General features: G+C 39.4%; 1 protein-coding gene across 8 annotated transcripts in view; it reads left to right on the plus strand.

Moving 5' to 3' along the window:
- Positions 1 to 21995, plus strand: part of WDPCP (WD repeat containing planar cell polarity effector) — a 115227-nt gene that overhangs the window by 48686 nt on the left and 44546 nt on the right. For all 8 annotated transcript variants that reach the window (XM_085054344.1, XM_085054345.1, XM_085054340.1 and 5 more), the window contains 2 exons: positions 1732 to 1855; positions 21510 to 21573. In XM_085054344.1, coding sequence (XP_084910470.1) covers positions 1732 to 1855; positions 21510 to 21573 — 188 coding nt within the window. The remainder of the gene's footprint in view (positions 1 to 1731; positions 1856 to 21509; positions 21574 to 21995) is intronic.

Below are 21995 nucleotides of genomic sequence, written 5' to 3' on the forward strand. Positions count from 1 at the left end.
ACCAGGCATCTTTTGTGGCAGGAGAGAATACTTAGGATTCTGGTGTGTTTGATGATAGAAAACCTCCAAGGTGTCCTACATTGCTGCCAAGCCATCAGCTATCCCATTTTGTGGGATCTGATTAGAAAAATCTCTGCGTTGCAAACAGAACATATAGGCTCTAAATAAAACATGCTTTGAAAAGGACCTGAGAAAAGGGCTGACCATGAAACTCTTCTAAAATTATTTACATTATAAACAGATGTCTGTGTGTTTCCCCCATGCAGCTCTCTAACACTGTTGAAAGCAGAAAGAATTTTATTCCATCCCGGAGTTATTCTATCTGAATCTAATAAATTTGTCATGGTAATTTGTTTTCTTTTTTATTAACAAAACCCAGTGGGGCCTTTTATTTATAGTGATGGGGCAGTTATCTTTGAGATCTTTATCCTGCCTTCAACATCAAGCTGGGCTATTTAATGAATGTATAACTGTGCTAGTAGTTACTCATATTCCATGTTGGTTGAAATATTTCAGAAGTACAAAACATGCTATCAAGAAAACAGCAATGGCAAGAGAATATGGCTTGTTTTTCTATTTTAATCTAAATTGACTGCTGCTTTGAAAGAAAATACCTTTTAAGTTCGACTTATCTTACTATCTAGATTGGAGATAACATAAAACTAATTTACCAACAGTTTGCCTGTGTAACTAACACAGTACTATTAGCACATTTAGTGCTATCAAGCCTAATAAAATGTAACTATGCCTAGAAGTAAAGAACTATTATCACTAAATACAGAAATGCCTAGTTCAAACTAACATTAATAGTGGCAAATCAATGAGATTCTGTCTGCCTAATGAGACAATAGGTTATATATTGCCTTTAAAGCAACATAAATACACAGCATATACATATATAACAAATTGTCCCTTTTCTGCTTGTTAGGCCTTGTACTATGTTGTTAACTCTCAAGTGAAATCCAAAGAGCATAAATATTATTGATAATTTAATTTCTTTTCAGCTAAGCCTGTGGGACACAAAAGTATACTTGTTTATTTGTATTATTTATAATTTTGTATTAAAACATGTAGAAAAATGCCTAAGAGCTTGAGCTGTGGAGTATAGCAGTCCGAAAGTATTTAAAGAAGAGAGAACTTGTGCAACAAAAAGGCTTTATTTTATTGATTACAAGGGAGGTTATCCTGTTTCCCACCACTACATGCTGTCAAACCCTTAGGGTTTCTAGACCCTTTTATTTAAAATTTTTAAAGAACTGTGGGCCGAAGGAGGTTCCTTAGACCTCAAGGCCATCACAAAGAGGGTTCTGTTACCTGCTGACCTAACACAATAATCCCTGAAAAACTGAACTCCCTTGTTGTTTGCCTAAGAGGACAAAGACGGTTTGAGCTAATTGAGAGTTGATCTCTACTGGACAATCTTGTTCAAACTGTATTACTCTCATGAGTCACTTTTAGTTGTAGGCTGCTGGTGAGAACTTGATGTGTTATAGACTTCTTTATCCTTTTGATAGCTTTTGTTGCTCAAAGTCATTGTCAGCTCTGCCTCCAAGCCAAAGTTTATATGCACATTTGTGTTTGTACAACCTGTCACATTTTAATTTCATCTGTCCTACAACAACATCACATTTCATCACTGCTTGAGGAATCTGACTGACTGCAAACATGAGCAACCTGTTGTAATGGAACCTAATTCACTTGTTTCATTGCTGCTGTGTTTGAATTCCACAGCACAGCTTGAGGCAAGCCTTGGAACCTTTTATGCTCCAACGAGGCCTCTCTTGGATAGAACTGTGCTGGAGTACAGAGACCCCATCAGCAGATATGCAAGAAGGTTCTTCCACCACCTGCTCAGGTGAGTGACAGTTTCATCTTCTATCAACTTAAAATTAATTGCACATTTCAATAACTACCTACTTTAATGTGGTTAACATTTTCCAAGAGGACCACCCCTGAAAAAAATGCATTCATTGTTAATGTTTGTTTAACTTGCACTTTGTTCCTTTCAAATAGAGTAATGCAGATAAAGTGCTATTCAGAGCTCTTCTGTCATCAATACACTTAAAATGAATCACCCTTTCCCGTTTAGCTTGATAGAAAAAAAGATAACCTGCTTCTGAGAGATTGATATTCACCAACTACTTGCAGATTAGCTATTGAAAGAGCTTACAAATTTGGAGAAAACACAGAGTTTAAAAAGATGCGAGAACACAAAAGAATGCTGAATAGTCCAAGACATTTTTATCTTTGCACTACTGAAATCTGAATATTTTGTCATTCTCACCTTTAAAATTCTTATATATAAATTAATGTAGTTCCAGTAATTTTCAGTGTCATTAAAGTAAGGGGAGAAAAGGCAAAGTTGAATTTGTCTGTAAATTATATAGAATCATGGAGTGGTTTGGGTTGGAAGGGACCACAAAGATCATCCCATTCCAACCCACCCACCATGGGCAGGAACACCTCCCACTAGACCAGGTTGCTTCAAGCTCCATCCAACCTGGCTTTGAACATTTCCAGAGATGGGGCATCCACAGCTTCTCTGGACAACATGTGCCACTGCCTCACCACCCTCACAATAAAGAGTTTCTTTCATACATTCAACGTAAATTTCCCCTCTTTCAGTGTGTAGCCATTACTCCTTGTCCTACCACTACAGTTCCTGACAAAGAGTCCCTCTCTGGCTTCCCTGTAGGTCCCTTCAGATACTGGAAGGTTGCTATGGGGTCTCCACACAACCTTCCCTTCTCCAGGCTGAACCGCCCCACTTTCCTCACCCTGTCTTCAGAGGGGAACTGCTCTGATATTCATAATACCAAATTCAGCAAGAATTTAGAGAGCATTGGTTTATTGTTGTATTTTGCCTTCCAAATAAAACAGTAACTTAAATTTCTATCCATTATAAATATCAATATGCAGTAGTTTAACCTCTGCACAAAAATACCTGCAACATTACCTCTGAGAATTATCCAGTGCATGAAAATAAGGAGAAATTACCTTCTGAATGACACAATGTTTGTAACACCTTGTTGAAAAGGGGTGTAGATGGACATAGTGAGAAGACTTACAATGCACCCTTTTGCAGTGATTCATCCAGATTGTATATACATTGTTTCTATAGGCAAAGCAAGTTACTTTGATAGCACCAACTGTGCTTTTCTTCAAATCTAAACAAAAAGTATTCTATATTGTCTTCTCCATTTTGAGTCTGAGGAGGATCATCTTTCTGGTAAACAGATCCATTCCAATAGGGAAATTATTCATTGCAGAAGAATGATCCAATATTTACATAATATGCACCAGTCTTTCACTGGAGTTTTCTTAACACACATGGCCACAACAATGGGTATGAAGTTTGTTATTGCCTTTCTCCTAGAAACCAGCAGGAAAGATGCTGTTGTGGCTGTGGCCACCTTGTAGTGCTGTGGGCCAGTTGCCTGCAGAGGACAGATGCAGGAAAAATGCCTCAGAGATTTTTGAGAGGTGTAACTCTAGTGCTCTTACATCTGCAAGAGAAAGGTGTATTCCCTCTGACTCAGGATTTGCCTCTAAGTGCTAGCAGGCATGCAGAGGCATGGGGCCCTGGCTCAGCTGCCAGCCCTTGGGGCTGCAGCTGAAACACTGACTCAATTCTCCTAAAACAAGAACCTTCAGAGTCAGAATGCTGCCTGGACAGCGTGGGGCACAGGCAGGAGGTGTGCACGAGAGTCTCCTCATGTCTTTTACCTCCCACTCTAAAGCAGCCCTTGAACAATCTATGGTTGTGCTGATTTTTGGAACAAATGTGTGTTATTTTGCTGCTTTCCTATTGTCAAAGGGATTTGTATTCAACCGAATCAAAGTGATAGGATCATGTGATTGCTGCAGAACAGATGGTAATGCTTAAAGCTTATCTCAGAAGACATAATCTAAGTACAAAAATAAATGTTCAAATGTGGGAGATTTATCTGAGGGAAAGCAAGGAAATGATGTTCAGAGCTGATCATTATTGCATTAAAGTGGCTGTGCCTTAATTGGTGTTTATTTCCTTTTAGATGTTTTCTTAAGTGACTAGAATGATTTGAATGTAGGCTAAGCAGAGAGAACTACAGATTTGTTGGGGAATAGTAAGCCATGGTTCTGGGTGAGTGAGTGCCATCCAGGCATGATGCAATGTCTAGGAGGATCACAGGGAGGCACAGTGCTCACTGATTCAGGCACATGAAAGTTGCAGCAGCTGCTGTTACATCTGTCTGGGATAGGCAGCAAGGCAAGGCACTTCTGCCAGCCTGATTTACAGCTGTGGGTTCAGAACAGGAGGAAAAGTGAGAAGGGAATTGCGCTCTTGCCTTCTCAGGTCACCATGATATGCCCATGAGGACACTGAAAATGGGGAGTTCCTCCCACTACCTGTTTGTCAGGAAGAGTGACTGTATCTGGGTGTCAGGAAGCCTACATTTTAAGTCAGTTTTATATTCTCTGTCTCAATCCTTGTCACTCCCAAATGTCTGAAGTCAAGCAGATGAGTCTTGAAAAGAATCAAGAGGCCAGCTTGACTGATCAGGGATATTTTGGAGATAAGGGAAAAAAGGAAGGTGTGTGCCCAGTGAAAGCAAGGTCGGGTGACATGAGAGGAATACAGAGATGCTGTTTGCCACTGTAAGGAAAAAATCTGTGTGGCCAAACCTCAACTGGAGCTGAAGCTGCCCAGAACAATGGGAGACAATCAAGAGTTTTTTTAAAATACATTGATAGCACTCGACAGTGCAGGAGTAACATCAGCCTTTTACAGGATGAGGATGGTCACCTCACAATCAGGGACATAGTCACAGCAGAGATGTTTAATACTTTCTATGTTTCTGTCTTCAAACATATGACAGACTAAGGGGAGGTCCCAATGCCCTGAACTGAGCCCTGAGGACCATTCTAGGGCTCCCTGGGGCCTGATGGGATTCATCTGAGAACACTCAAAGAGCTGGCTGATGTCACTGTGTGCCCTGTCTCCATGATTTTTGAATTGTTTTGGGAATGTGGAGAGATTCTCCTAACTGGAAGCTGGTGAATGTTGTCCTAGTGTTCATTAAGGGCCTGGAAACTGCAGACCTGTCAGTCTCACTTCAGTGACTGGTAAATGATGGAGAAGATTACTGGGAGAGGTGCTGAAGAACACCTGAAGGACAACACAGTCACTGGTCACAGCCAGCACAGCTTCACGAGGGGAAAGTCCTGTTAATCAGTCTTGATTTCCTTTTCTGACAGTGTAACCCACCCAGCTGATCAAGGCAAGCCAGTTGATGTAACCTTTTTGGATTTCAGTAAAGCTTTTGAGAGTGTCTCTCACAGGATCCTTCTGGACAAAATGTCCAGCACACAGCAGGATAAACACATCCTGTTGATGGATGAGCTCACAGGTTGGGCACAAAGGGTTGCAGTGAACAGGGTGACATTAGACTGGGCACCTGACACTAGTGGGCTTCTGCAGGGCTTCACCCTCAGCCCTGTGCTCTTCAACATCTCCATCAATTACTTGGATGCAGGACTGGGAGGGATACTGAGCAAGTTTCCAGACAATAAAAAACTGGGAGGAGCTGTTGACTCCCTCAAAGGCAGGGAGGCCCTGCAGAGAGATCTTGATGAATTAGAGAGATGGGCAATCACCAAGTGTATGGAGTTTAACAAGGGAAGGTGCCAGATGCTGCACCTGGGATGGGGCAACCCTGATTGTGGTTTTGGATTGTCGTTGGATCCCCAACCATAGACTGGGGAATGAGGGGCTGGAGAGCAGTATTTTGGAAAGGGACTTGGGGATTCTGGTTGATGGAAAGCTGAATATGAGTCAGCAATGCCCTGGTAGCCAGGAGGGTAACTTGTTTTTTCAGCCTGGAGAAGAGGAAACTGAGAGAAGACCTTATTGTGGTCTTCAGCATCCTCATGAGGGGAAGTGGAGAGGGAGGCACTGATCTCTGCACTCTGGTGATCAGTGACAGGACCCGAGGGAATGGCCTGAAGTTGTGTAGGGGGAGGGTTAGGTTGGATGTTAGGAAAAGGTTTTTCACTGAGAGGATGGTTGGGCACTGGAACAGCTCCCCAGGGAAGTGGTCACAGCAGCAGCCCTGACAAAGTTTAAGTGTTTGGACAGTGCTCTCAGGCACATGGTGTGATTGTTGGAGGTGACCTGTGCAGGGCCAGGAGTTGGACTTTGGTGATCCTTGTGGGTCCCTTTTGACTCAGGGTATTTAATGTTTCTATTGCTCTATTATTTGAATTATTCACTTTTTTTGCCTTATTCATTTAGCACTGAATACTTACAGGCTAGTTACAAATAGCTAATTTATCTCTTCAGAGTGCATTTTTTTTTTGGTCACAACAGATGTGTCTGCATGACCAAACCAGAAGACTTGGATGCAGAAACACTGTAAACTGAGATTGACAATTTGAAGCAGCACTAGGGGACATTTGTTACTCTCTTGTGAGTGTGAGGAGACAAAAGCTAAGTGATCACTTTTTACCCTACCGCAGCAAGAAGTGGAGGAAATGTAGTGCTTTCTAAATTATGGGCAGTAAAATTGTGGCTGATATTCAAGAAATATTTCTTGGCACAGGGTAGGACCTTCTGAAATTCATTTGGGCTTCAGAAAGAGCAAGCAGCAGATTCACAGAAGTTAAATCTAGAAGATAAGGAGCTAAGTAGAGGAACTCAGAAGTTTGGTAGGAAGAGTCGGGGAAGTGGGGTTAGGAGCTTGAGTAAAAGACAAGGCATTGGGGAAAAAGGTCTAAAGGCAGGTTTGGGAAGGTACAGAAGTCCTGCAAAAAGGGCAGAGTGGCAGTACAGGATTAAATGGGGGAAGGCAGCTTAGGATGTGTGTGGTGGGCTGTAGAGGAGACCAGACACATCAGGGATGGACAGGGAAGGGCGGAGTCTTTCATACAAGATTAAAACCTTAAAACACTCAAATGTTTCTAGATCTAAATCTGAAAGATGTTCATATAAACAAAAGTTTTCACCCCCTCTCTCCAGCTTTCCTTTGAATGCCCCACCAATCTGCCTTAAGCCTTTTTAGAAGGACCAACTCAGGGGAGAGAAATATTAATTCATTCTACATGCTGAGACAGTCTTTGACCTGCCTGCTGAGTCTGCCAAAAAGGTGCCAGTTATTGTTGTACTTTTAAAGATGTGAGTGTCGGTATTTACCAGAATTGAGAAATACAGTTACCTTTTCAGAAAGGCTATCCTCACCTAGTGATAATCATGTGTCAGTGATCTTGCTCTTTACAGTAGGCCAAAAGGTTGAATATTCAGTTGCAAATACTGGGAACATCCATTTTCACATTATCAGGGAGTTTGTAGGCTGTCTATTTTTCTACCATTAATGAGGTCAGCTTCTAGAAAGCACTGAATGCTGTGATGGCAGATTCCCTCCTCTGGCATGAGGGCACTTTAGAAAGAAGATGCTCCATCCAAGCTGAGATGGGCAAAGGAACACTGACAGCAAGACTGAAACAGATTGCAATTAGAAGGAAGGAAAATGCTTTGCAATATATTTGACTCAGCCATGTTATTTGTATCCATCATTATAAAAGCTAAGTTCTTGTATTTGCAAACCACACATCATCTTCGGCTTCCACTAAAATAGAAGCTTAGAGCTTTGCAGGTATAGCAAATGTAAAATGTGGAATACCTCCAAAAACAAGCGTTCAGTATACAAAATTAAAATTAAAGGCCTCTTAATTATATGCCGGGGATCCATTACAGCAATATTTATGGAACGAATAATTATTTTCACTCTAAATTCTTATCTATAATTAAAAAATACAGGAACTGAATTACAAGTACAGAAATGTGTCTTAGGTGTTCCTTGCCACTTCAGTAGCACTCTGGTATTTTATTATGATGTCACCGCTTATAATAATATAACGCATTATATCATTATGTAAAATGTTGAGCAGAGGTGGATTTATTGGGAAGCCTTGGGGAGGTGTAACCTCCTAGCCCCCACCCTTTTGCTGTGTGTATTTGTGAGATGGGGGAGTGGCTGCACCACCTCCTGCCTCTGTCTAACAGCCTGCTGTAGCCATGCACAGAACACAGAATGGGATGGAACGATTTTTCACTCGTTAACTGTGGCATCGCTGACTCACGGCTTTGCTTCACTCTGATCAAGCATTCGTAAATTGTACTTGTCATATTTTCTAATGCATGAAATTATCTTGTTTGTTTGACACAGACACACAGGCACAAACACACGCCTGCTCCGTTGTGTGCCATTTTTTGAGTGGGAAAGCAGGGCTAGAAAGTAAAGTCTGAAATGCAGTGAAGGAGTTGCAGAATTAAGATGCAGCCACAGTTCTGTGGTTCTGCTGTGCCCTTTCCTCCTTTGTTATTCTGTTCTTGTGTTTGTGAATACCCAGTTTAAGGATTGGGGTTTTCTTGGGTTTTTTTTTTCTCTAAGTGGAAAAATACTAAGATTCAAAACCACTTGGACCTTTCCATCTGATAATTTCATCAAGAGACAGTAATTTGTTTTTTTCTCCCACGGCACAAATATGTTTACTTATAAAGCAAAACTTTCTTGTAAATAACAACACAGTGCTTTTTTGTCTTTCAAGAGAAAAGTGCAACTCTGATCACATTCACTGGTAGAACTTTGGATGGATTCATGAAAGATTCTCCTTTGTATGAATCCAAAAATTAGAACCTCCACCGTGTTTTTACTGTTGCTGTTTCCACTCCTTCACAAATCTCAGAAGTGTTTTACTCTTCCCAGTGTTCCGTGTAAGATGCTACTGGGTAAATGCAAAATATTATCTTCATATTGGTCACAACATTCATCAAGTAGTATGACTTTGCACACAGGACTTGATAGAGCCCCTTTGTAAATAAACACTCTTAAAGAAGATGAGAAGGTAAGTGGTCATTAGCATCAGGGGAGAGCTGCTTCCAGCCACTACTGATCTTTATGGATCACTTCACTATGCAAGAGTTCTGAAGTGCACTGCTATACTGCAAGACATGATGCCTGGACACAGACAGTTATCACTTAAGTCCAAGACAGCCTTTGAAAAGCTCAAATAAAGCTCTTTCGCCCTGCAGGTGCATCACTAATGCAGTACTAACTACCCCTTGGTAAGCAGGTTCCCCTATCACTACACTGCAATCTCCAAAGTAGATATTCACCATGAGTATTTCCATCCTAAATAGGACCCTAAATCAAAGGTGAAGAAAAAGCCTCTGCTCCATAGGAATTGTTCCCAATCCCATCTGCTGCCAACTGTAGGGAACTGAGAGACAGAGTGAGCAAAGAGCTTTTATGATCCTTTTTAAGAGCACCCTAGAAGTAGAATCTATAATTATATTGGTACATAGTGTGTCACAAAATATGTATAAACATTAATGATGACATGGTTGAGGACTAAGAATGTCTTTTATATTCATAAGGTAACCTATTAGGCATTAAATTATGCCTTCAGATAAAATGACCATTGATGGCACTCAGGTTCTCTATGGTGGCCACATGAACAGAATTCATCTCTATGGGAGTAAGTTCAGTAGTAGCATTTTCACTAAAGTAGCACCTTCTGGAGAGGACTTTGAAGAGTCATTTTTTTGTCATCTTTTGAAAAACGATCAAAACCAAAGGTTTTCATATTACCACAGCCCTGATAAATGAGAATTTATATTGCTGTGATGGAACTACACATGAAAAGATTCCCCTGGTCATGCTTCTTGACCTGTTTTAGAAACAAGAAATAAAGGCACCTATTTAATGAAACTAGGTTATTTTTGCAGTTAAAGAGGTTAAAGATCTCAGAAAAAGTTTAGACTGTCTTTGCTTCAGTCCTATGTTGTTAATGATTTCTTTTCTTAAGCCAGCTCCAGCACAGTTTTCAATTTCAGTCAGATACTTTGATGCTACAGGAACAACTTTAGGATTTAATTCTCTAGCAATGATTACAATGTAAGAAATAATGAGCAAAATATTGGGGTGGGGGGACAACGAATGACACGACATAATTGCTTGAGAACAAAATCCCGCTAAGATAAACCATGACAAATCTCTGTCAGAGATTTGGGCAAGATTTGCTGCCCAGCCTAATGGGAGAGCCATTGCTTGCAGGATGGGAGGAATGGCTCCTTACACACACTTAGAGCAGTCCCAGAGCTGCTATAATCTAGAGACACTTTGCTCAGCCACCAAGAGATGCTGTTTGGTGGCCCAGAGTGCCAGAAGTCATCCAGTTCTCTGCTACGTCCCCACCCATGGGAGAGCACTAGAAAAAAGGAACATGAAATAACTGCACTGGGCTGATGTTGTTTGTGCCAAATCTATTCCCACATGCTGGTTAATCTGACTTTGATATTGCTACTTTCAGAAGCTGAGCCCACATTGAGACCACTGGTGTGTTGTGTTGTGTAACTGATAATCTGCCCTCGTGAGGTGGCTTTTTCCTGCTGTACCAGCTGTGCAATTTCCCTGAAATCTTATGGGCTTTGGGCATACACTGAGTGCAGAAACAATGCAAATACGTCATATTCATGGACAAAACACTCAAAAATTAGTTCTTAACAACACATCTCCATCCTTGAGCAGCTGTTGTAAGTCAGCCTCAGCCTTCCCAGATCATTAGTTTCTCCCTCTCCATCAATTCCACCTAGTCACTAATTGTATCTCTTTATGGAGTGACACTCAAAAATCTCTGCTTTGAGGTCCTCACCAAGAACTGAATTTAAGATTTATTTTTCTTCTTTGAAGACTTTCCAGATTACTTTGTGTCTCATCTCTTTACCAAGACACCTTTTCTCCGTTTATCTTCAGAGTCTTCCTGAGCACCACTACTACACTTCCCTTTACTGTACGTGGACCATCAGGCAATATTCTGTTGTGAACTCAGCTCATCAGATCAGACTTTTCTCTCACTCCCTCAGCCTTTTTTTCTGACTTTTCTCCCATTTCCATCCAGTGCCCTGCAGGAAGAACTAACTGAATAGTCAGGCAGCCCCAGGCTTTCTTTCTTCAAATGCAGATCTGCCTTTTATGGTTCTTCAGAACCCAAGAGCCTGCGAAGGAAAGAACACCATAAGGGAAATTTAGAACAAAAGTCAGCAATAGTCATTTGTCCAATAACTGGATGGAGTGTCTTGGGGGTGCACCTCACCTCTCATGCCTTAATAATGTAGAATTCATGTGTCCTACATGCTCATCTGGGCTTCCTCTGTAGTTAGTCTAAAGACATGAGCACCCAAAGGATGAGTAATCCCATCGAAGGGAGATGTCTCAGATAAGCGTGAAGAGTCAAACGTCAGTGCCTATCCCTATCAATTAACTACAAAAGGAGCCTACCTAATTAGCTTAAATTAGCCATGTAAAGGTAAGCTGTTTGAAGATAAATGGAATGATTTGCACTGTAAATGTCTAGCTCCTGTATCACATTATTACTGGCCAGTTAACAGAAAGATCTTAGATGCTCAGATAGTTTCTGTAATAGAATGTGAGAGGCACATAGACTAAAAAAAATATATGGCGAAAAGTTTACGAAAAGACATAAAAACCAGACAGGCATTCAGATCTCTTTAAAAATCTCCTTTTGACTAGTTGGTCAAGATAGGAGAGAATGGGGATGTTCCTTGGTTTACACTGGTAAGTGCTGAAGTATCAACTAGACATACATAAATAGTAATAGATGACCAGCACTAGGTAAAATTAGTTCAGAATTTCTAAAGGTAATAAAGCATAAAACATCTGAAATACACACTGTGATGTGCAACCTCACATTTAAAATGACCTTAGCACATGAGGACAGAAACATGGAAAATATTAAGTAATTTTCAAAACAGTCAGAGAGACCTTGGAGAACTATAACTGTGTAAGTCCTGCTTCTGTACCAGTGAAATTAGTAGAAACTATATTTTAAAAATGTGTGAACACACAGGCAAATAATATTGTATTGGGGGAGAGTCAGCAGGATTTCTGTAAAGGTAAGTCGTGTCTCAAAACTCCAAATTCTTTGATGTCAGGAATCATGTCAGTAATGGATATCCAGCTGCTACTGATGAAAGTTTGACCACTGAAGACCTTTTTGGAAGGTCTCCTATCAATATGTCTTAAAGAAACTAAGCTGCCACAGGATTAGAGGAAAGCTTCCCTTTCATAGATAAGTAATTCATTAAAAAGTGGGAAATTGGGTAAATGGTCAGTTGTCATGGAGGTCACCAATGGAAATTATAAGCATAGCAGATCTATACTTATAAGTAACCTGGCAAAGGAGCAAATAGTGATCTGCCAGCATTTGCTAAGGATACTAAATCATTAACACTAACAAAGATCAGACCTGCTGTGAAGAACACCAAAAGGGCTTCACAGGATTCAGTGACATAGTGTCAAAACTGAAGATAAAATTAAATGTAAATAAATTCAAAGTGAAGCACTTTGTACACAGTGGTGTGTGACTCCAAACTTGATGTGTAAACTGATGCAATCTGAGCTCAACATTATTCTGGAAGATGAATTTGGTCCTATAACTTTCAGCTATAAAATACTCAGCTCAGTGCTCAACAGAAGTACAAAAAGTAAATTGCATGCTAGGAATTCTTAGAAAAGGACTAGACAGCAAAACAATGAACTTCAGTTCACTTGAGTTCTGTGTGTAGTTTTGGAGTCCCATAATCTGTAAAAGGATATAGTAGAACTCAAAAAGGTTTAGGAAGGGCAGCCAGGATGATTAAAGGCATGAAACAGCTTTAGTGAAAGGAATGACTAAATAGACTAGAACTCTTCAACCTAAAGAGGAGGCAGCTGAGATAGAGATCTATTAAATTGTGAGTGTTAGGGAGAAAGAGCACAGTAAATGACTGCTCACTGCTTCTTCTAATACAAAAACTAGAGGTCATCAAGCAAAGCTAACACGTGGCAGTTTCAAAATACAGTGATTCTTCACATAGCGTATAATTAAAATATGAACCTCCTTACCACAGGATGTTGTGGATGATAAAATTGTATGTGAGTTCAAAGGCAAGGTTCAGAGAAGAGAAATTCACAGAGGAACAGCAGCCTAGAAACCACCTCTGGCTCAGCAAATCCCTGAACCACAGATTGTTGGAGACTAGGAGACTACTTAGGGAAGTATCACCATATGCTTGCCCTGTTCTAATATTCTCTCCTAGCTGATGGTGAGGATTAGATCAGGAGTGCCTTCAGTCTCAGCAAAAGGCTGTTCCTATGTTTTATGTTCTGGACTTGTTGTCATGCAGAAAAAGCTCATCAGACTCAATAGCTTTCCATTTGCTCCCTCAAACATGTGCCAAAATTCATACAAAGTTCAACAGAATTGCTTGTCTGTCTCTCCTGTGGCTGTATTTGCTGTAATGGAGCTGTTATATGTGGGAATTTTATGAGCATTACTACTGTATTATTTTATTATAAAGAAAAAATTTGGCTATTGACAAACCTACATAGAAAAAGTGAATATACTCTAATGGACTCATTACTTGGCAAGTGATTCAGAATTTGGCCCTGCACCATGATTCTGTAAGTAGATATTTATCTTTAGGCAGCCAGCTTTAGAAAATATTGAGCTAATATATTTTCTCCAAGAAGTCTTAGCACTAAAAAAGCACATCTTATCCAGCGTCAGGCATGAGGGAGAATTGGCCCTGTACCTCATAGAAAGCAAAGGAGGAAAAGGCCCTGTTCATCTTAACTTTAATACCAAATTTCCATCTGCTGCAGCTCGAAATTGCAGAGATATCACATGTATACAATGGGGATTTATTATAGAGGCAGCAACTCATCCTTAACCACAGCGATGATACTGGGCCTCTGTTATATAGCTGTCTTTAGTGTGTAGACATGCTGATATGTTTGCTCAATAAAATCCAGCTTTCAAGACATACTGTTAAGTTTACATGATCACCAGAGTGAGAGGGATAAAGCTGAAAAAGAAGAAAAGCAGAAGCGAATTAATGCAATAAAGGCTAGGATTTAACAGACAGGGTTGAGTAAAATAAATGTGAAACAACAGGTGTCACTGACTCTTATCAGCATTTTTAATTAACACCTGTTTTTAGCCCAGAGTACTTTGGAAGAGTATGTTGGAGTGTGTCTGTATTTAAAGATAAAGATAGGCTGTTGAGAAGTTACTAAGTAGTGAGAGGTTGGAGGAATGAAGAGGTTTGGGGGTGGGGGAAGCCTGTGTTTGCTGGGTGGGTGTTGGTTGCAGCTTAGAGAAACCTGAAGGAAAGCCACGATGATAAAATTGCAAGGTAGGGAAATAGTGCTATAGCAACAAAATGTGTTCTCTTGAAGGAAAATGAGTTTGAAAAAGAAAATAAGGAGTGTAGGAAATTCAAAGGCAGGACAAATTACAAGAAAAGACAGAATCTAGTTTAAAAGGAAATAAATTGTAATAGTTTCAATTTTTGTAATAATATTTGATGATAGTAATAAATTTCTGTTATCCAGGCTTTTATGACACCTACTCCTGAAAATTTCAGAGCTCTTGACAGATATGAAAGAATTCTGATTCACAGTAGGAAGAGGATGCACTCACACTCTTCAGTGGCACATCCTACAAAGACCCAGGCCAATGTGAATGACCAACATCACATTGGAAGTTTGTGGCATAAATGTTTGTAGAATCAGGATCTTGAAACCAATATTTCTTTGGTGTAGGTTTGAGGCAGTTTTAGAGTCTTGCAGTAGTGCTGGTTTATGATTAGTTTGAGCAAATTTATTTATTTACCAACAAATTATGTATCTTGCTTTATACCTAAACCCACTATTTTTTTTCTAGAGTATTTCATACATCTAGACTATTTCTTGCAAAATATATATTTTAGGGGTTTAAATGATCCCTTGTTATTAAACTACTTCATTCAAAAATTAACTTGGTTCACTTGAAAATCTGACTCAAAAGATAGAAAATCTGTCCTGAGAAGAAGAGTGACCTGAACTATTTCACACGAGAATATATATTGGTTTCCTAAAGCAGAATATCACCCTGCAAGATAGGAATCACATGGTAAGATTATTAACTTTTTTATGGTTGGTTTGGGAGCAACCTCAAGATTCACAGCTAGTTGTTGCCCTCAAGGGCTTTCTCTGGCCAGAGAGTCATAATGTCTGGCTTCCCTTATTAGCTTTGCCTTTCCTCCTATTTTTTAATTTGGTTTGCTTGTGTGCTTTCTTGCTTCAAACCAGAGGGTACCCTTTGATGTGAAGGGCATTCAGTTCTATGCCCAATAATCTATAAAGTTATAGGTGATCTTCCTTTAGGTCAGGATATCTTGACAGCATCCTTCAAGTGACAGAAATTTTGGGTGCCTTGAGATACTTACGTGTTTTGTATTTGTATGCTGTATTTTCTCATGGTTATCCACTAACTCTTACCTGAGACCTATTTGTGTATGACCTCTGGAAGGTTCCATAAGGGATTTCTTTTTAAACAAGTCACTGAGGCCCCAAATCCAGCACTTCACTTAACATGCCCATATTCAAGGCCTGTGGAAAATTATAGGTCATAAACCCATACATTAATGCTTTCCTAAATCTGGGCCTGAAGGGATGTATAGATTATACTTGGACAGCCTTTAGAGCTCCTGCATCTAAAATACAATTTAGGATACAATTTAGGAGATTATCCCCTTGACTCACACACACATAGACCCAGTGGCTGTTTCTCCATTAGCCTTTGGTGTGCTCTGCAGCACTTTCTCTCCGTCGGTGTCTTAGAAGGTAACCAGGCTGTGAACCCTCCTCAGAGGTTTGTGTGTCCTGTTCAAAGGAGCTCATCGTCTAAAAACCAAGTAGCATAATAGCAGGAGGATGGCAAAATAGTACTACTGGCATCTCAGAGGGTGGAGCTTTCCAATGCACCCATTGATCCTTCTGCCACTTCCCTGCTAAGTTACGAATCACTGGTGAATCTCAACCAATTTAACAGAGGCTAGAAGTCTCAGAAATAAGCAAATGCCTGCAAGTTTTGTGAAAAATCAGCAACCAGTTGAGGTTAAATAGAATGCAGGAGGTTATCTGTGTCCCCAAAAGCTACAGTGCAAGTTCAGCAGATAGAAGTTCCGCCAATCAAGGCATGCACTGCTGAACACCAGGCATGATCCTCATGGCCTCTTGCTCAAACCTTTCTTGGGAGGGAGCTGAGGATGCCCTGCTGGGAGAAGGACAGTGCTGTCTGGAGCACGTTTTGGCAGGGTACCTTGGGAACAGGAAGAGTTACTGTGCTGAGCCTGTGTAGGAGGAGGCATAAAATAGCTTCTTTGGAGAGTTCCTGGTCTTCAGGCTACATTCAGTTTTTTACACCCACCTTATTTAAAATAGGGTGTCCTACTGAACTCATTAGGGTAAAATCGGATCAGGTTTTGGTTGACTTTTGTTTAAAGTGAGTTTTTTGGGGGTTTGTTTCTGGGTTTGTTTTTTTTAAGAAATGTGAGACCTTGATGTATATATTCCTCTCCAGCAACTCTTAAGTACCACTTTTTCAGCATGCACTATAAAACGAAGGCTAAAATGAAGGCTATAAATCTCTGACTAATAACTATACTTTATATATGATGGATTACACAGCAATCTAAGTCTTCAGAATTTACTGAAATTTTACTTTAAAGTATTTCATTGGAGGTCAATAGAATTTCAGGGCTGTCATTTTAAGGATCATTACACATGAGAATTTTTCCTGTGAAATAGGTAAGTCCTTAAGCCCAGGTTTTGTAAAAGGGCTCTGAAGCTGACACACTACTACAGGCCTAAATCAGTGGTGTTGTCTTCAACAGTTGGTCGAAAAGCAATCTATCCCCATTTAAATCAACCACTTAGCAACCTAGCCACACACATTCTAGGTTCTTTAACCTGATAAATCTCTAATTATTCTGGCTCAGAATTCCAATGGAACGCAATTTCAGAGTCATTTTGCAGATGTCATTCTTTATTTGAATATTGTCTAATTTAAAAGGAAAATATTTCACATAATAACAACATATTTTGAGAGGGAAAAAAAGCATGAAAAGCATTTCTGTTCCAAAAATTGCTGATATGAGAATTTATGGGGAAACAGCTCCTTTTATGAATAATTATTATTATTGTGTTTAAGAAATGGGCAAGATGCCTAGAAATTGAATGAAAGAATGAGCTATTAAATTGAAATATTAAATGAAATAACTGAATTAAAAGTGATCATGTAAACCCAGCAGTAAATGTTGGGAGCTGTAGCTGATTGAACATATTTTCATCATCTGTTTTGTATGCTTAAATACAATTGCTTGATGTAAGTAAACACTTGATTGATATTCTGAATACTTTAAAATCTGCATATGCATCATGGAATACTGAACAATTAAAACTTAATTTCAGTGTAGTTTGATTACATGTAAATTATTTCAATATTCATTTTTTCCTGTTCTGTTTGCTCAGTGCATATTTAATATCCACTTTTTGAATGCGTATCACTCTTGATTGGACTGTGAGATGAGGAGGACTCTGAAATTTCTTCCATTAAAAAGGATTGCCTTATAAATATTATTTGTGCCACAGCTTTTCCCCTGCAGATTATTTTCTAAATGTTGTGTACTCTTATTGAAGACAAGGAAAAAAACTGCTGCAGCCCTCCTTTATCAGCCCAGCACAAGGAATATGCTTACATGGTCGATGAGCATGTCTAAGAAGGCTTGTTGGTTGTAACTAGTCCCTAAAGAAATGTTTCCATCTTTTCTGCACTATATTGCTTGCTTGCATGAGCTCCCTCTCCCTTCCCTTCCTCCTCCCTCCACATGATTTTTTTTTTCCTGGTTCCTGGAGGTCTTATGAGACATTTTAATATTATGGCTAAATATTACAAGTATTTTCAAGTTGACCATTTTCAGTCTGAAAAAATATATCTCTATCTTTCGGCGACCACATTCAATTTAGGAGTTGTGGAATACAAATGAAAAAATTTTGCCTTTTGATATATTTCTAGAACATCTTCTAGAAACCAAAGAGACTTCTTTTCCCTTCTCTCCAGGCTGCAATCCATACAGAGTTTTTTAATCAACAGTATTTCAAATTACTTTATTTCTGAACATTCAACAGAAGGAAATCCCAGGCATTTGATTCTTTTATTATTTATGCCAGTGAAAAGAATAGCCTTTCTGAAGTTACAAATAACATCATATTTTTATACTACTTATATATTTTATTTAAAAATAAAATGCTTTCCTGTCATCTTTTCAGTTAAATTATATTCCCAAAATACAGGCAGGCAGTAGGCTTTCACTTTACCATGGGAGACAGGTCTGGATTCTTCTCTGCCTTGACCATTTTTGACCTGCATGACCATTGTTACATTATTCACATTTCCTCTTGATTTCCTTTCTCATACTAATAGCCATTTTTTTAAACTTTTTTTGAATACATGCATGAGTACATATAATAACAGTATTCTTTTATTATATGAGAATTTGAAATTAATATTGCATCTACTAAATGGCTTGCAGGGAAAGGTTTTACTCTATGTCCTACATAGTTAGTTGCTGTTTCAGAGTTCTAATCTTGAAGGTCATATTTCTGTTGCCTGTCACTTTGACCAAACAAGTGGCTGAACTTCATGGTTTGCAGGCAGATTTCCTTATCTCTCGTTTTCAACAGACATATAACAGACTCCAGATTGCTGGAGTTATTGTGAATCAAGCAAAAAGGGGCAAGGTGGAGAAAGGGGTGGGAAGACACTGTCCAACACTGAGGACAGTGGACATTCCGTGGACATTCCATTTTAGAAAGTAAATATTGTACCTGATGACTGTAGCACAAGAACAAAAGGGGGAATGTATTACTTGGGGGTTATTTTATTTGTTTGGGGAGCTGATAGACTGTAAGTGAGTGTGCTAACAACAGCAAGATAAAAAAAAATCCTTATAAAACAGATATCATTAGTTTTAGGTTGGTCTCATGCTGTACAGACCTCTCTATAATGCTTCCTGTACATTAAAACCAACAAAACTTTCATACCAAAGGATTTCAAAATAACAATTATCTTTAGTAAAGCTAGGTTAAAGAATGCTGGACATTCTTGACTGATTTAATACTGTTGACCTAAGCAAGGCAAACTTGTCACTCTTCTTTGAAACATCCACCTTATTTTAAAGCACTTCAATTTATATTAAATTAAGAAGTAACTGTGATTGTTATTTCCAACACTCTTGGTTTGTGAAAAGCATTTCTTTGATAGTCTTTTTTTTCCTTTTTTTCTTTTATAGTATGGATCTGAAAACAATGAGCTAATGTCACACTTTTATGAATAGTGGCCATAATGAGACTGAAGTATGCATGTTGATTAAAGGGAAAAAATTGAAATCGTTGCAAAACTGCAAAGAAATGACAGCTTAAGGCCATGATTCTGTTCTGCAAGTCAATCAAATGAGAAAGTTAGTTTACATTCTTTGGTTGCAGGCATTTTTGCCTTGGCTAAAGCAAATGTCATTCAAGTAGTCTATATAGTGATAACTTTGGAAAAACAAAATAATGATACAGACATTCTTTTTAGCCAGTCACATAGCTGGTTTCTGTTCAGTTTCCAATTTCCCCTCTAAGTACTAAAAATGTGTATTTGATCCATAATGGAAAAGAAAAATATGCCAGAAAAATATATAGACATGATAGCTCTTCAAGATCCACATATTTTAACATATACTTTTTTTTTTTTTAAAATTAAAGCACAGCTTCAAAAGCATCATTGCAAAACAATGTATTGTATTGGAAAATCCTTCACAGGAATCATGTTGAAAAGCTTCAGATACACAGACATGCATGAAAAAATGAGGGTGCACTGCCAGTTCCCTGGTGATCAAGAGGTTAACTTTAATTTATCTCTTCCCCTCCCTTAAACTGGTTCTGTGAGGAGGGCTGCAAATTAGTACTTGGAAGGCACAGCTGGGAGATTAGCTTTAGGGAGGGAAGGACTCCCCACTCCAGCTCTTAGGAACCTCACCTGGAGAGTGCATTTCCTTTTCTACTTAAGGTAACGTATTATGCCTTCTTGTCACGAATGTTATTCCTTGAGGAAAAGTCCTCTCTGGCTCTATCTTGCAATCTGATGAATCATTCTAAGTGTGTGGTGGAAGAGAGGAGAGCGATAAGGCTGTAGCAGGAGGGAGCCAGGAAACCACAGAGGCTTTGGCCAGGAACAGGAATCCTGGTGTGGTGCATCATGTGGGACTCCTTTACCCACCCAGGGGAAGGAGGATTCCCACTTTTCCTCTTGCTCACACCAGTCTGAGGAGGAGCTGCAGCACTGCCCTCTGTTTCCTATGACACCACCAAGGTACAGAGCTGTAAAAATTCTGGCATTCGTATGGTGCTGTCTGACAATATGCATTTGACAAGCACAACCTACACCTTTCTAACACTGAGAAGTCACAATGCTGTTTTTCCCCCACTGGGGCAAAGAAGTCACCTCCTTCCCAGACTTCAACTGATCCATTGTTAACAAGTGGAAAAGGGGAAAAATTACCAATGATAGAACAAATACAGAAATAAATATGGAATCAATCTTTTACCTCTCAACTGAAATAAAATTGCGGTGTTTGAGTTTCTAAAAATAATCACCAAATCTACTTTCATAGCTGATCTTAAACACTAAAAACGTGCAAAAGAGGAAAATGTGTACAGATAGAATCACTTTCAATAGTACATTGTCACATAATAGTTATTATTATTATTAGTAACATAATATATATAGTAGATATGTCAAGTATAAGAGAGGGACATTAGCCCAGTGCAGAATTTCCCATTGGGATTAGCACTGGCCAGTGCAATGTTGTATATATCCTCAGAAAGCTTCTGATGGATGGCTTGTGTCCTCCTGCCTGGGTGATGCTCAGGTGGTACCTTCTAGAGCACATCTAGAGGTAATTTTTGCTTGTGATTTATGATCTTTCCTCCCTTATTTTACTCCATTGATGCAATCTTTTTCACTGTAGGATCTCAAAAAACTCTGAGGTGTCTGTGCTAATACTGGGCTAAGGTAGTTATGAGTATCACCCCCTACCTTTTTCAGTCCCTGAGAATTCATGACTGAACTGGATTAGCATCCTCAGAGAGCTGTATCAAGGGGTCTGCAAGGACAAAACTCAATGCAAACTTCTACAGGGACCTCTGAAGTAATGTGAGATTTGGGATTTGTATTTTCTGTAGAGGATTTTGAGGTTCCTACCAGCATTGTTGGGGATACTGTTTATTTGTGTTGTGGTCAGTATCTTTGTAAAGGATGGATTTGTTAGGATCTACAGGATCTTCAGCTCCCTGCAGATTCAGCCAGATCTGATGGGATTCAACACTGAACCACTTGGTGAAGGTTTTAAACAATGAGGAAGGTTAAGGGTAGTCACTGTCCTACCTCACAGTTCTGCAATCTGAGTATGAGCCTATCAAGTTCCCCAATAAAGCTTTGGCATCACTTTTGATGAGCACTGAAGGACTTTGTACGTTAGCAAAATTTGATGCAGCTCTTAAATTAACCTCAGCAAGCAACATGTTTCCTTTTTCTTTCAGGTATCAGAGGTTTGAAAAAGCATTTCTGCTGGCTGTCGACATTGGTGCTCGGGACCTGTTCATGGTGAGTTGTTTCTGGAGACAGAGGCTGTTGGAAGATGTTATTTGTCAGCTTTTGCACGCATTAAAACATGAGTTCCAGGTCATTTGCAGTATTGGACACATACTGAAGACAGAACTGTTCTAACTTTGCCATCATGAAACTCATCAGTAGGAATTGAGTGTCCTTAGCGTCATCGATATTTTCCCCAGCATGGCCTACAGGCGATTCTTTATTTTCCAGGAATTATTACATATGATTTTAAACTTTCCCTTTCTCCATCTGACATGATGTGGGTGAATGTCATCTTTCACTCTAATAAGCTTATACATTTCTAATCTGTTCCTTTAAGTCCAACTGCTGAGTCCTGGACACAAGAGCTGTCCACGTCCTGGGGATCCTGAATGCTCTTAGTTTGTCTCTTGGGGTTTTGTGAAAAGTGACAA

Source organism: Lichenostomus cassidix, chromosome 3, assembly GCF_008360975.1.
Source record: "Lichenostomus cassidix isolate B80296 chromosome 3, HeHo_3.0, whole genome shotgun sequence".
In the NCBI taxonomy this organism is placed as follows: Eukaryota; Metazoa; Chordata; class Aves; order Passeriformes; family Meliphagidae; genus Lichenostomus; species Lichenostomus cassidix.